At 39.6% G+C, this 13,985-nt stretch overlaps 1 protein-coding gene across 1 annotated transcript; it reads right to left on the minus strand.

Annotated features, from left to right (window-relative positions):
• Positions 1 to 412: 412 nt before the first annotated feature.
• TAS2R16 (taste 2 receptor member 16) lies at positions 413 to 1,318 on the minus strand. The gene has a single exon (XM_004418745.1). The coding sequence runs from the start codon at positions 1,316 to 1,318 to the stop codon at positions 413 to 415; it is 906 nt and encodes a 301-aa protein (XP_004418802.1).
• Between the last annotated feature and the right edge of the window lie 12,667 nt (positions 1,319 to 13,985).

The raw sequence follows: 13,985 nt of genomic DNA on the forward strand, positions 1-13,985 counted from the left end.
AAGTTCTTGTGGGGAAGGGATTCGTACTAATGTGTGAAGTAATTGGTAGTATGAAAAGGATAAAATAAAAATAATGTGTGATAATCATCATGATTTTGGCTCTCCTGTGTAGGAGAAACTGGTAGTCAGATTCCAGAGATAGAGAGGACAAAGGAGAGACGCGGACATCATGAGAAAGTCGGGACCAACCTGGGGATTGTGGAAAGGAAAAGAAAGGAGTGGCATAGAGTAGAGAAAAGATTGCTTGTTTAGAGATAGATGTCCATGGGGATGAAAGAGAAAGAGGCTTGCATTTATGGTGTATCGCTATCACATAGGGGATTGTCAAGAGTAATGCTAGTTATTGGTGTTAGTTGCATCAATGCAAACTCCTAGACTCCATTTGCCCAGGAGTCTTGTTGTACCCTGCGCCTCAGGCAGTTTCTAGGACCCAGCACCTTAGCTTTAAAACCTTTTTCAACGTAGGGCTGCTGAGCATTAGTAAGGTGGATTGAACAGAGACTATAGCATAGATAACAGCTTCCCAGACCCAGTACCAGGAGCTCTTATCATATAGGATGCTCATAAAGGAGATGACTATGGTCAGAAAGTAAGAGGTGAAGAAGATGAGGAAGACGGCAAGAGACCTCAGGGCAGTGGAATGAGCTTTCGTGCTGGAGTTGCTGTGGCCAGCTTTGTGATGTTGCATCTGCCCCAAGTGTTGGGACAAGGAGGCCATGAGCAAGATGGTGGAGGCCAGGAACAGAAGGAAAGGAATAATCATCACAACCATTGGCTGAGATAAGGTAAATTTCTGCAGAAGCATCTTAAGTCTCTCGATCATAGTGTTGTTTCTAGGGAAATGCTCCATAGAGATCATCTTTATCTTGATGTGATTCCTAACAGCTGAACAGATGAGAGTCACACAAGAAAGCAGCAGAGAACCCAGCAACAGCCGGGGAACCAACCTCAAAATTCTCCACCTCAGCCAGAGGAAGATAGGGTGGGTGAAGGAAGAGATTTTGACACAGTAGACGACAGCAAGCAAGCTGGTTAACCAGAATGAAAGAGTATTTAAAAAGTCCCAGGCGATCGATAAGGACCAAAATACATAGTTAGGATTGAAATAGGAGTAAAAATTGTTCAGCATCGATGCCCACTGTAGACAGAAGTGGCAGATGCCCAGGCTGGTGAGAATCATGTCCACAGCTGACAGCCTTTTGACCTGCACCCACTCTCTGCCCAGCACTGCAACAAGTAAGCCGCTCTGCAGAATTATTGTCAAGGACTCGAGCACATAGACGATCATGAAGAAGACAGTGAGTTGGACGGGTATCATTCTTCTACTCCAAAGTAACTTTCTGGACACAGACTCAGAATCTCTGCAACAGTTTCCAGGTAGGGAACAGGTTTCGAGTCCCACTACTGTCTCATGCAAGAAAATACCTCCCTCTGGATGCAAATTTTCCCTGGCTCATTTTTGACTTTGCCATTTTCCTATCTGCAGGATTTACTTATGCTTTGCTTGCTCATTTGTTATCAGGCCTGGATGCAGGGAAATGTTTGAATGTGGCTTCCTTTTCCTGAGGTGATTTGATTACTCCCAAGAAAGCCATACCTGTTTCGTAATCATGAGTTTATTTTCTCTTCATCTGTCTGAGGTGTGTTTAACCTATTCCTCCATCTTCTTTAAATGATATCTTCACTCTTTTAACCTAAAATTTGAACCACAGGAAAGATGACTCCTTCATTGTCCATTCATGTCCTAGGTAATATATCTATCCTGCTGAGTGCTATAATAATGCCAATTTCAGAAATCCTGTCTCCCCAGCTTCCACAGTAGCTGGAGGTGGATGCCATAACCAAAGAGCGAGTATAAATAATAAATAATAAAGAACACTCCTTACTCTGAGATTGCACCACAAAATTGCTGGAACCCCGGACCTTCAAGTATCCCCATCCAACACAGGCCACTTTCATAACTGCCCATTGAATTCCTCAACACGGAGAAATACCCACACACTGCCTATTGCACTCAGCTATCGTTCTGCCGGTTCCAACGCCTTGAGCGTACGCCTCTTGTATCTTGGGGAGTTGTTCTTGTGCCGTTAACATCACTGTTTTTTTTTTTCCCCCTTACATGGCTAGGCTCTTTTTGTCACTGCTCACATTGTTCAAGATGAGTAGAAAGTGGGCCCTGTTACCACTATGAAACAATTTTTTAAAATTAGGCCTACTGAATAGAGAAGCCTAGAAGACTTGCTCTCTTATTTCTTGGTCTATTTATTTATTTATTGTCATTGAACTTCCCCTTCTCTGACTAGCCTATGGAGACAAATGGCATCATTGATGATGGTAACATCAAATGCCACTTCCCCTGGTGTAATCTAGTTCTGTACAATTACAGCCTTCTGTAAAGTACCCATTAGTTATTTCTGGAAGTGTCTCCTGTGGGCTCACAAACCAGTCTGATCCCAGTGGGTGCTGGATGGTCCAAACTCTCATGCATTTGCTGAAGATACTGCACCTGCCAGCTGCTTCCCTTTCCAGCAGTGTAGCATGGCCTCTGTTGCACTGTTCCCCATCATATGTTCTTGCTACTCAAAGCCCCGTCCTTCCAGGCCCTGAACCTTAGCTGAGCAGCTGGTGGCCTATGATGAAGCAGATCTGTGTTCACACTCTGAGCTGTTTGAGGGGCTTAGAAGCTTAACCTCTTGCCCTTCTATGCTTTGTAATCTCACTTGAGGCAAATTTGTTTTGCAGTTGCCTGAACAACTACCATAGCACCCTCATGAAGAAAGCTCTTTTTATGTATCAATTCTGGGACCACAGTTCCAAGTATCCGATGTTGCTGGTGTGAACGTGAACACATGCTGGTGTGTGGCACCTTGGAACATGAAGATGGTAATTGAAAGGCTCAGGGACAAAAAGATCCCTATAAGCAGAGAACTTGTGAATTTGTCGACTTTAGGTGCTGTTTTGGACAAATAGCACATTACTTCTAAATATCTAGGAGTTAATCCATAGCTATATAGGCAGATTAGAGAATGAATTCAGGAAGTGAGTTCAGGAAAAGTATACCACACAGACACTAAATATTTAAGCAGTGGCTTCAAAAGCGAGAGGAGAATTCTAATAATTGCTAGTTAGCGAGGGAGACAAAGTAAAAATCATTGACCCTATATGTGAGACGCACCAAGTCTGTAGGGACTTTTAACCATTCAAGGAAAAGAAAATAGAAGCAATCTACTGTGAAGCTTAGAATTCTTGAACATAAAATAAGAAACCACTGAACTCATGATGCAAAGGTAAACCATAGCTTAAATCATGTGCATTCAAATTTTGTTAAGACGGTAAATCTCATGTTAAGCGTTCTTACCGTGAAAACACAACAAAACAAAACAAAAAAGGGGCACAAGGAAACTCTGGGAGGAGTTGCATATGGCTGTCACCTTGACTGTTGTGATGTGATCACCAGTGTTTGCATATGTCCAAACTCATCAAATTGCACACATTAAATATGTGTAGTTCTTTGCACATCAGTTATAACTCAATAAAATAAAGATAATAAAAATAAAAATAACTGAGGCCTAAGTTCCATCCCTAATACTCTGATTTAATTGTCTGGGGTATAGCCTGGGTATCAGGATTTTAAAAATCAATCTATCTAGAACTTGAGGGTATAATGTTAAGCAAAATAAGCCAGACAAAGAAAGACAAACAACGTATGATTTCACTCATGTGTGGAAGATGAACAAACTCATGGATAAAGAGAACAGATTAGTGGGTGCCAGGGGGGAAGGGGGAGGAGGGAGCACAGAAGGGGTAAAGGGGCACATATGTATGGTGACGGATAAAAACTAGACCATTGGTGGTGAGCACGATGCAGTCTATACAGAAACTGATAGATAGTAATGTACACCTGAAATTCCACAGTATTGTACACCAGTATGACCTCAATAAAATAACTGAAAAAAAAATCACCCCATCTAATTCTAGAGGGCAGCTCAGTTTTAGATCTACTGCTTTAGAGCCACCTCTCTGGAGAAGATACTTGAATGGGTGGTGAGAATAAAATAATGCTACATATATTTTTATTTCAAAAGTAATCTGTGAGGGGGGAAGTAAGCTCTTAATTTCATAAGCTTTTAGCAGTTGGAAAACGGCAGGAGTGTCCACTTCTCCAGGAAGTACTTTTTGTCGATCCATGCTATGAAGATGGCCTCTTTAAATATAGTTTTATCCCTGAGTGCATTCACACAATATGAATCTTGCTGGGGCTTTCTTAGTTTCCAAATTTGTGACTATGCGTATGGTTCTTCTGATATCACCCCAAAATTTAGTATATTGATTATTTCAGAAAAGCTACAACTTTCCCATGACTACAAATGAAATGTTTAATGCTATGCATTTCAATATTTTCAAAGCATTCACCAACTTCACGTGTGTTACAATTATCTAATAGCATTAGAGCCCGCATGTTATACAAAATATAGGGCCAAGGCTTCTAAACAAAGCTTCTTCTCTGAAGATCCTGAGAAGATTTATATTCTATATACCTCTTTTAGCTTCCCTGTGTTATATAAATCTGGGGATAATTCAGCTTTGGAGGTAATTTAAACCGACTCTCGCTCCTACATATAGTAGGGGAAGCTTCTTTTCAGTCTGTGACTCAGTCTCATTTTTCCTGGTTCATATTTGTTCTGTGGAGGAAGATTGCCTCCATCCTTAAAGACTGTGGGGAAAACTATTTCATCCTCACCCCAAAACGAGTAGCATGCTTTGTTCACCTGCATTTCCCTTCATAACTCCATTTTCTGAAGAATAGAACTCCTTCTCCCACAGGCTTGTCATGGAGTTTTGTGCCTTTGTCTCTGTTAAAGCAATCGCCGATTTGACCCAAAAAGTGGATTCAGATATTTCCCAATTAGCCAAACACATTTTCTTCCTTGTGTTCCTAGCGTTCAATAACTGTCAGAATTGATCTTTTTCATGTGGCAAGTACTCCCAAACGGTCAGCATTTTAAAAGAATATCTAATAGTAACTAATGTGGTTCAAGCACAGGATCAGAGAGCATTCTTTCTACTATTTCTAATTCTGCCACCAACCTGTGCGGCCTGAAGCAAGTAATTTTTTTCTTTGCGTTTTTCCTCATTCTTTAAATAAGAATCATAATGTTAATTTGTTTAGTTTCCAATTTATTGGATGTACACATTACTGAAACCCTGGGAGCATGTACCTAGTCAACTGGCAAATTGCAAATTATAGAAAATACAAGAAATATAATTTAATACTGAAATGATGCTACCTACCCAAAGGCCTTAGGCAAAAGTCTGCCCAAAAGACCACTACCACCATCAACAACAAAACAACTGTGATTCAGGTGACATACGTAACTCCATTAGGCACAACCTCTGTTTTCATCATTCTTACTGGGCACTATCCCTGATGCCCTAGAACATTTGAACACTCAAGGTGCTGAGCTTCTGTTAATATGGAGGAGGATAATTCCTCCCTCTCTCCTGTTATATTCAACTAGGAGGTACCAAAGTCACACACACACTCTAGAGCCTCAGAGAGCCTCATTTTATTCACTTTGTCTCATTATTCACAGAGCCTCATTTTATTCACTTTGTCTCTGTCTCCCTGGGACATAGTATAAGTCTGTAAGGCTGGGAGGGGTTAGGGCAGACTGATAAATACTACCTTCAGAGACACTTCTCTCTTATAATGTCTAACGCCATGGTTCCCATGGATTAACAACATAAGCATAGTTAGTTAGTTAGAAAATGCAAATTAGTTAGAAAATAGTTAGAAATGGAAAATAGTTAGAAATGCAAATTCTTGGGCCTTACCCAAACCTACTGAATCAGAAATTCTGGGAGTGGAATCCAAGAATCTGAATTTCAACAAGCTTTCTAGGTGATTTTGATGCTTGACTGATCAGTCACTAGGAATTGACTTGAAGGCACTAACAATAACAAGTTTAATTTACAAGTGAGAGAATTTTCCTCCAGAAAGATAAAACTCTGCTAGTTATAGTTGTGTTTACTCATTCATTCATTCAGCGAATATTTATTAAGTGTCCATTAGGAGCCGGGCTCTCTTTTGGGCCCTGGGGATGGGGAAGGAGAAGGAGAAGGAGTTTTGTATGTTAAGTTTGAGATGCCGATTTTAGATACTGTTTTGGAGACAATGAGTGCGCAGGTGAGTACATACTGCTAGAGTTCAAGGATAAAGTCTAAGCTGAAGATATAAATTTAGGAGTCCTCAGCATATAAAGACATTAGTTAAAAACACGGGTCTACACGATATTTCCGTGAATGAGTGTAGATAAAGAAGAACTCTGAGGACTGAGCTCTGGGTCACTCCAATCTTTGTGATCAAGTTGATGAAGAATCAGCAAAAGAGACCAGGAAAGCAGAACTAATGAGGTAGAAGAGGAAAGTGTTTCAAAGAGGGTTGAGTTATCAACTGTATGAAATCTAGCTGATCAGTGAGGTAAGGTGGCCACTGAGAATTGATCGTTGGATTTTAGCAACATGGAGGTTGTTAGTAACCATGTGTTATGGGCTGAATTATGTCTCCTCAAAATTCACACGTTGAAGTCCTACCCCCACTACCTCAGAATGTAATTGTATTTGGAGATAAGGTCTTTAAAGAGGTAATGAAATTAAAATGAGGCCATCATTGTGGGCCCTAATTCAATATGACTAGTGTCTTTATAAAAAGAGGAAAATTTGATACAACATGTGCATGCCCATAGGGAAGACACCAGAAGACGGCCATCTACAAGACAAAGAAACAGGTCTTAGAAGAAACCAACCCTTTAGGCACCTTGATCTCTGACTTCTAGCTTTCAGAACTGCGAGAAAATAAATTTCTGTTGTTTAAGTCACTCAGTCTGTGGTACTTTGTTATGACAGCCCTAGCAAACTAATATAACATGTTAAGAGCTGCTTCGATAGAATTGTGGGGAATAATAGTCTGATTGGCTCAAGAGAAAATGTAAGGAGAATTGGAGACAAGTATTGATACACAGGGAAACAGATACATTGATTAGTACCTAGAAGGGGATGGGGGTCAAATTTTTTAAAAATAAATAACAGCATGTTTGCATGTTTTTGTATGATGAGAATGATCTAATAGAGTTGGAAAATGAGAGAAAGAGGGAGAGAGGGGGAACAAGAACTATTTCTGGAGCTTTGTCCTCAGTAGGCAAGAGGAGGTGAGATCTAGCCAAGTGGAGGAGTTGGCCTTTATTGTATGCAAGGACGTTTTCTTCCCTAGTAGCAGGGGGAAAATAAATATATACATGGTAATAACATGTAGAAGTTCCTTTCTTATTGTGCCTATTTTTTCAGTGAAGTAGAAAGCAAGGTCCCACGAGTTGAGAATGAGGAAGGGATGGAATTGTTGGAATTTGAAGACAGAAGTGACTTTGCGCAGTAGATATTTAGGGGTCAGAGACATCTAGGGGTTGTACCTTGCAGAAATCTAGAGGGCAGCATTTACATAGACTAGTCAGCAAGGAAATGTGTTGGTTATGGCTATGAAAATGTGCTGCTCAGATTTCCTGCTGCTGGGAACGTAATTGACTGATGGCCCCAGCTGCTGCCCTTCTGGATGCATAACCATATTTGCAGTAAGAGCCATGCTTCCCATGGGCTGCTCTCACCTAGAGACTGAGCATGGTGGGGCTAGAAGGAGGAATAATGCACATCCAATCCTGTGAGATAGAGGACTCCTCAATTGTGTGACTTTGGCTTGAGGACACTCTTCTCAGCCTGGCTAGAATTTTCTTAGAGCTGCACGGCAGTCTAAGAATCTTCCTAACTAATCCTCTTTCTTCTCTCCATGCCTTTACAGAGGTCAAGTCTTATCTCAGTCTTAATTCTATCTCTGTTTTCTCCAACTTCATCCTTTTTTTTTGTTTCACAGGCATTTCTCCAATAAATCTCTTGCACATTTAATACTATTTTGGTGTCTGCTTTTTGAAGTCTGAACTAACATAAGTAGTATCAGGAGTGGTTTGAGCAACAGCTGATAAGACATGATTTTGGGACTGGCTAATTCATAGCCCAGCAGGGAAAAATAACGTCAATATGATTATTATTTAGGGCACAAATAGTCCCTGGCACAATATGGTGGCCTGATTGCTAAAGATTTCACCAGTGGTGACCTGGGAGAACATCCCAGTGGCATGAAATGCCCTTGCAGTTTTGATGATTTAGTCATTTGAAAGATACAGAGGGAATAATACCTACAAAGACAATGGAGTTGTCTGGTTATTGCCAAGTTGTGTTGATGCCCTAGAGAGGGATAAGAAGAAACTGAGGTCCATTGACAAGCAGATAAAGGCTGTGTAAGAGCCAGAGGCACATTTTGTAGATTATAATGAGGCCCATTATAATGAGGATCTTATAGTGGAAGAGCCAAAAGCAGACACAACTGAGCAATAAAATGAAGATTAGATAGTGTTGCAGAGACCCAGGGCCATTTAAGTGTGAACCAAGGCACATCTGTTAGGGTAAAGTCAGGGCCCTGTTTGAGAAAACCTGGGATACTTAAACACTTGATGGAGGATATCTGAATGTCTACTCCTTAGGATTTTGAACACTCAAAACTTTCAGAGGTGTCCCGTTATTCCCTGTAGGAGCTAGTACATCTCCCATGCTGGGAGATGCTGTAGAGACCTCTCCCTACAAGGCAACAAAGAAATACAGTCCTCAGGGGCTGCCCCATCTCCTCTCCTGGGTGGCAGGCTGATAGCAAAGGTCAAGTCCCAGCAGGACCTAGATGGGGACGTGGTGAACCTGATAAAAAAGGAAAGAGATTAAACATAAAAAGGAACTGCAAGAATTGGCTAGATGGATTAATAGCAAATTAGACTCACATCAGTGAAATGTAAATCAAAGCCACAATGAGATATCACCTCACACTTGTTAGAATGGCTATTACCAAAAAGACAAGCGATAACAAATGTTGAAGAAAATGCAAAGAAAAGGGAACCCTTGTGCTCTGTGGGTGGGAATGTAAATTGGTAGAAAATTAGGGAAAATAGTATGGAGTTGCCTCAAGAAAAAAACAGAACTACCAGCAGTAGTAGAACTACCAGTTCAAAAAATAGAACCACCATAACTACCAGCAATCACACTTCTGAGTATATATCCAAAGGAAATGAAATCATTGTCTTGAAGAGATATCTGTACCTCATGTTCACTGTAGCATTATTCACAACAGCCAAGATATAGAAACAACCTAAAATCCATTGATGGGTGACTGGATAAAGAAAATATGATATATGTATGGTACTGCTTCACAATAGGAAGAATATGTGGGTCTGGAAACCAATAAGTGAAAGCACAAGTGGCCTCACTCACCATTATCCCAAAGACTCACTGGGGATTTTGTGCTTCATATATTAGCAACTCCGGTCTCTACAGGATTGGAGGTCTTGGTTCTAATGAGGGCATATTCTGGCAAAGGGATCTATCAGTGTCCCATTAAACTATAAGATACGGCTACCACCAGGGCACTTTGGACTCCTCGTGTTGAGAATTAACAGCTGAGGCATCACCACCATGGCCAGGGTAACTGACTCTGACCATCAGAAGGAAGTAAGGCTAAATTTACACAGTGGGGCTGAAGGGGATATTCAGAGAACCCAAGTGATCCACTTGGGTGCCTTCTAGAACTTCCTTGCCTTTTCGTAACCATAAATGGACACGTGGTGCAACCTCAGCCTGAGAATGCCAAGGACTGAGATGCCTCAGGAATGAAAGTTTGAGTCTCATCACCAGGTATGCCACCAATACCTGCCGAGATGATAGTTGAGGATTAAAGGAACTAAAAATGGATAGTGGCACAGGAAGAGAATGAGTACCATTTGCGGTCCTGAGACCAACTGCCGTGGTGGGTATTATAGTTCATCTCACTAAGCCTTGTCTTCTAAATTTCCCTTCAAATTGAAAGGACCAAAGGAACTGTGAAGGAGCTGCTCTCTGAAGCTGCATGGTGGAATAGATCTGCTTGGTGCAAGGGGTAAAATGTACTGATGACAAAATGTACCACTCAGATCTTTTACTTTGAGGAACATAACTGATGGATGAATCCAGCTGCTTTTTCTCTGGATCCGTCTCACACTGAGGCCATACCTCCCATGGGTTCTTCCCAGCCGGTGACTTATCACAGTGAAGGCACTAATGCTGGCCCATTCCTGCCCATTCAACTGTACAACTTTGGCTTGAGGATTCCTCATTGGCCCGATTGAAACTTTCTTAGAACTATACTGCAGTCTAAGATTCTTGCTACCCAGTCTTCCTTCCTACCCTCTCTTCTTCACTAGGCTCAGACCTACATTATTGTCTCAAGGCTCTCCTCACCTTCTTCAGCTACCTTCATTTATTTTTTTTTCATAAGCATTTAAATCTCTTGCACATTTAATCCTATTTTGCTGTCGGCTTCTCAGGGGATCTGAACTAATGTAGGAGCTGAGTGATAATTAACAGAAAGTTCTTCCTTTATTCTTCCTTTGGTTGACATTTAGTCTTTGCTGACAATGTTTTTCCCTAAGAAGTTAAGTTTTTGACATAATCCGCTGTCACTTTCCTATGCCTTAAAAAAAAAAAATTTGAGTAACTGTAAGTATCTGAAATTTTTTCTTATACCTACTATGTAGATACCTATTATATCTATTATATACCTAGACTATAGTAGTAGATACCTATTATACCTAAAATCTTTGCTCGTTTTAGCCTTTCGTAATTGAAAGCTAAAAAAATAATTGAAATTTAAGATCTCTATTCTGCAAGTTAATTAGAGAATACTCATTTGTTGACATACTACTAATAATTGTTGTATGAAACGAGATTTATTTCTAACAGATGAACTTTCTTTTTCTGTTTTTAGGCATGTAAATCTTTCATCTTGTTTTATCCTCGAGTGGAATGAGCTTAAGAGAGAGAAGGCTTCTTTTCCTGGGAGCCTCTAAATATTTAAAAATTATTTTTATTATTACAAAGAAATCATGCTTACAAGACCACATAGTTTTAATATTTGCCCAACTTGAGAAAAAACATTTTGTTAATTTTCTCCCTCAGGACATTCCATTTGACGGATTTAGGAATTTCCTATTTTGTCTATGTATTGTATATATTTTTAATTTTCTGTATATTATGATGTTATGACATCTTAAAAAAGCCTACCTTACTGGGGAAAGACTGCCCCTCCTAGGGCTAGCCAATTCTTACAGATATCAAAGGGCCCAGCCGGGAGCATGTCTGTGATGTGAAAACTAGCTCTATCTCTTCTTTCTGGCCAAAACACCCCAAGAGGTGATATTCCTCTGCCTTAATCCGCCCAGGGCCAGGTATCAAGCAACTAGAGACCACGCCTATAGCCCAAAGCCTGCTGAAATTAATCAAGCTAGTTAATCCTCAAATACTCACCCTGCTCTGCCTTGCCTTTCCTGTGGAAACCCCAATAAAGGCTCAGCCCTAATGCTCCTTCTGACCACCCTGCTGTCTTTCCCATGTGGTCCTGCATCACGCGCCATACCTCTTGTCTCTAGGACCTGTGACTATAACAAACTTTGTTTTTCCCTGAGCCTCTCCGTCTCCTTTCATGTCCACACCTGACTGACCATCTCACAAAAGAATACAAAACACTGAAAAATCCACCCACACTTGGTGTTCTTTATAGCAGCCTTTTCTAGGCTATTTGTATAGAAGTGGTTTCTACCTTATTATCACAACTCAGAGATTTAAGAAAAGAACACATATTTAATATTTTATACATTAGATAAAAAACCATTGCTCAGCCTACCCAACCATGATTTATTGTGGTCCATCTGACTTGTCTGAAAGAGACCGAAATCTATATTGTTCTGTGTAAAGGAAATATAACACCAACAATAATAAAAGCTAATGGAATGTTTACTACGTGCAGGCACTCTTTTAAGTGCTTTATAAGTATTTTTCACTTAATTTTCATAACAACCCTATAAGGTAGGTACTGTCATTAGCCCCAGATGGGGAACCTACTGAACAGTTAGAACAAATGGAACTGGGGTTCTGGCTCCTGCCTATCACACCCATGACCTGCATGTGCTGAGGAATATGCCTGAAAGATATTATTGAAATAATTGGAATACTCATTCTTCTGCCAAAATATTTCTGTTAAAGATAACTACAAAGTGTAGCACAAAGAAATATCAAAATAATTGAATATTAAAAATGTGATATCTTTTCTATCGTTGTTATTGAAACATAAAAATAATTGAATATTAAAAATGTGAAATCATTTTTATCGTTGTTATTTTTAGACTCCAAATCTAAGAGTACTTCTTATCTGTACAAAGTTTAATTAGAAAAGGTATATGGTAAAGCAAAACAAAAAACTAATTGTATTTTTTCAAATTAGTAAAAGCAAAGACTATAAAATGTCTAATAAAATTTTGAAGACAAAATTTTCCAACAGTAATTTGTCATCTTTAATTTGCTTGTAAATACTATAATATTTCTATTAACAAAGAGAAAAAGAGGGAAGTAGAATATAAGTCTGTGGAGACTATATCCAATTAATAACATATTTTGACTATCATTCTGTTTTGCATACATTTTTCACTTACTTGTATTCTCTCTCATTTTCATATACATGTATATTTGCAACTTGGTCTCTTACATCTTCCTTTAATCTCCTTCTGGAGAAAGATATTGGATACAAAAAGACTCAAATGAATTCAAATATTATCATATATATGTGATGTAGTTCCCTTATGTTAAAACATACAGCATACCGGTTTCATTATGCCTTCCAAGTTTTTCACAATGTAATCTATTGTTTTGGATATGATTCATCAGCTTATTTCTTTCCTTTGCATCTAGATAAACATGAGAAGGGGCCCTACTGGGCAATGAAGAATAAAAAGGCGTGACTTAGATAAATTAGCTGGTCATTTAGTAGTTTATAAATGAAAACTTTATTCCACAGGGTTTCTGAGGAATCAAAATCCAGATCAGGGTCTTCAGACTCAGGGTGTTTACACATAGTATCTTCCCTTATAATGCTCCACAGCTGAGGTACAGGTGAGAAAAAAGGACACAGAACAGAAAGAACGAACATGAAGGATGAGCATTCCTAACTTAGGATATTTTTTTTAATAGAATATTTAAAGATTGTGTTGCCTTGGACAAGGGGGCAATAGGAAACAGGAAAAAGTTAAAGATATTCAGGTTAGTCATGTAATATTTGAGATAAAGAAAAGTAGATACATCTTTGATGCAGCAGCAAATTTTTATTTTAGAATCACTTAATTTTGTTTCATTAAGAGAATTCAGTTGATCCAATAAGGAAAAGTTATCCATAAGTATTAGATTTTCTTTGGGAATCAATAAGCAAATGAGAAGTGAGCCCACGCTACTGATGGAACAACCTCAGATGGGGGGTGATGGTGAATGGGACTGACAAGGCGCAGATTCTTACTTCTGATGCTGAAGTAGTACAAAAAAAGATTATAAGAAACCCTGAGTCCTAATCAAAGACCTGTATGTCGTCCTTGTTTTAATAAAAATTTGAGAGCCAACTCCAATTTTTGGTTATTATCCAATCTCTCTTGCTATGAAAATGTTAGTGGACCTCACCATTAATCAAACCCCAGTGCAAGAGGAGTGAAATTAGTCCTATATCCATTGCCCCTGGCCCCCAGCCTGAGGGAGGACACCCTGGCTGAGAGAGGAGCCTCTCATAAGACCACAAGTGACAGGTAAGAGGAGATGGGAGCTGGAGCCTCTCCCATCTATTTTGTTCTTTGGAGCAAAATGAACTGACCTTTGCTTCAAGTGTCTGGGTTTGATGAGTACTCAATTTAACTGGACTGGGATAAACTATCCTCAACCCCTTGATCTTCTAGCTAACTCAAGTCATCTGGAAGAATTACATGGTGTTTCTTACATTCTAATTTATCATCTTTGAACCTCCCAGATTTAACATCAGTTAGAGAAGC

Source organism: Ceratotherium simum, chromosome 1 (genome assembly GCF_057802395.1).
Source record: "Ceratotherium simum simum isolate JZ-2026a chromosome 1, ASM5780239v1, whole genome shotgun sequence".
Classification (NCBI taxonomy): Eukaryota; Metazoa; Chordata; class Mammalia; order Perissodactyla; family Rhinocerotidae; genus Ceratotherium; species Ceratotherium simum.

Coding starts and splice junctions, on each gene's coding strand:
- TAS2R16 (XM_004418745.1), bottom strand. CDS start 1,318: ATGATACCCGTCCAACTCACTGTCTTCTTCATGATCGTCTATGTGCTC.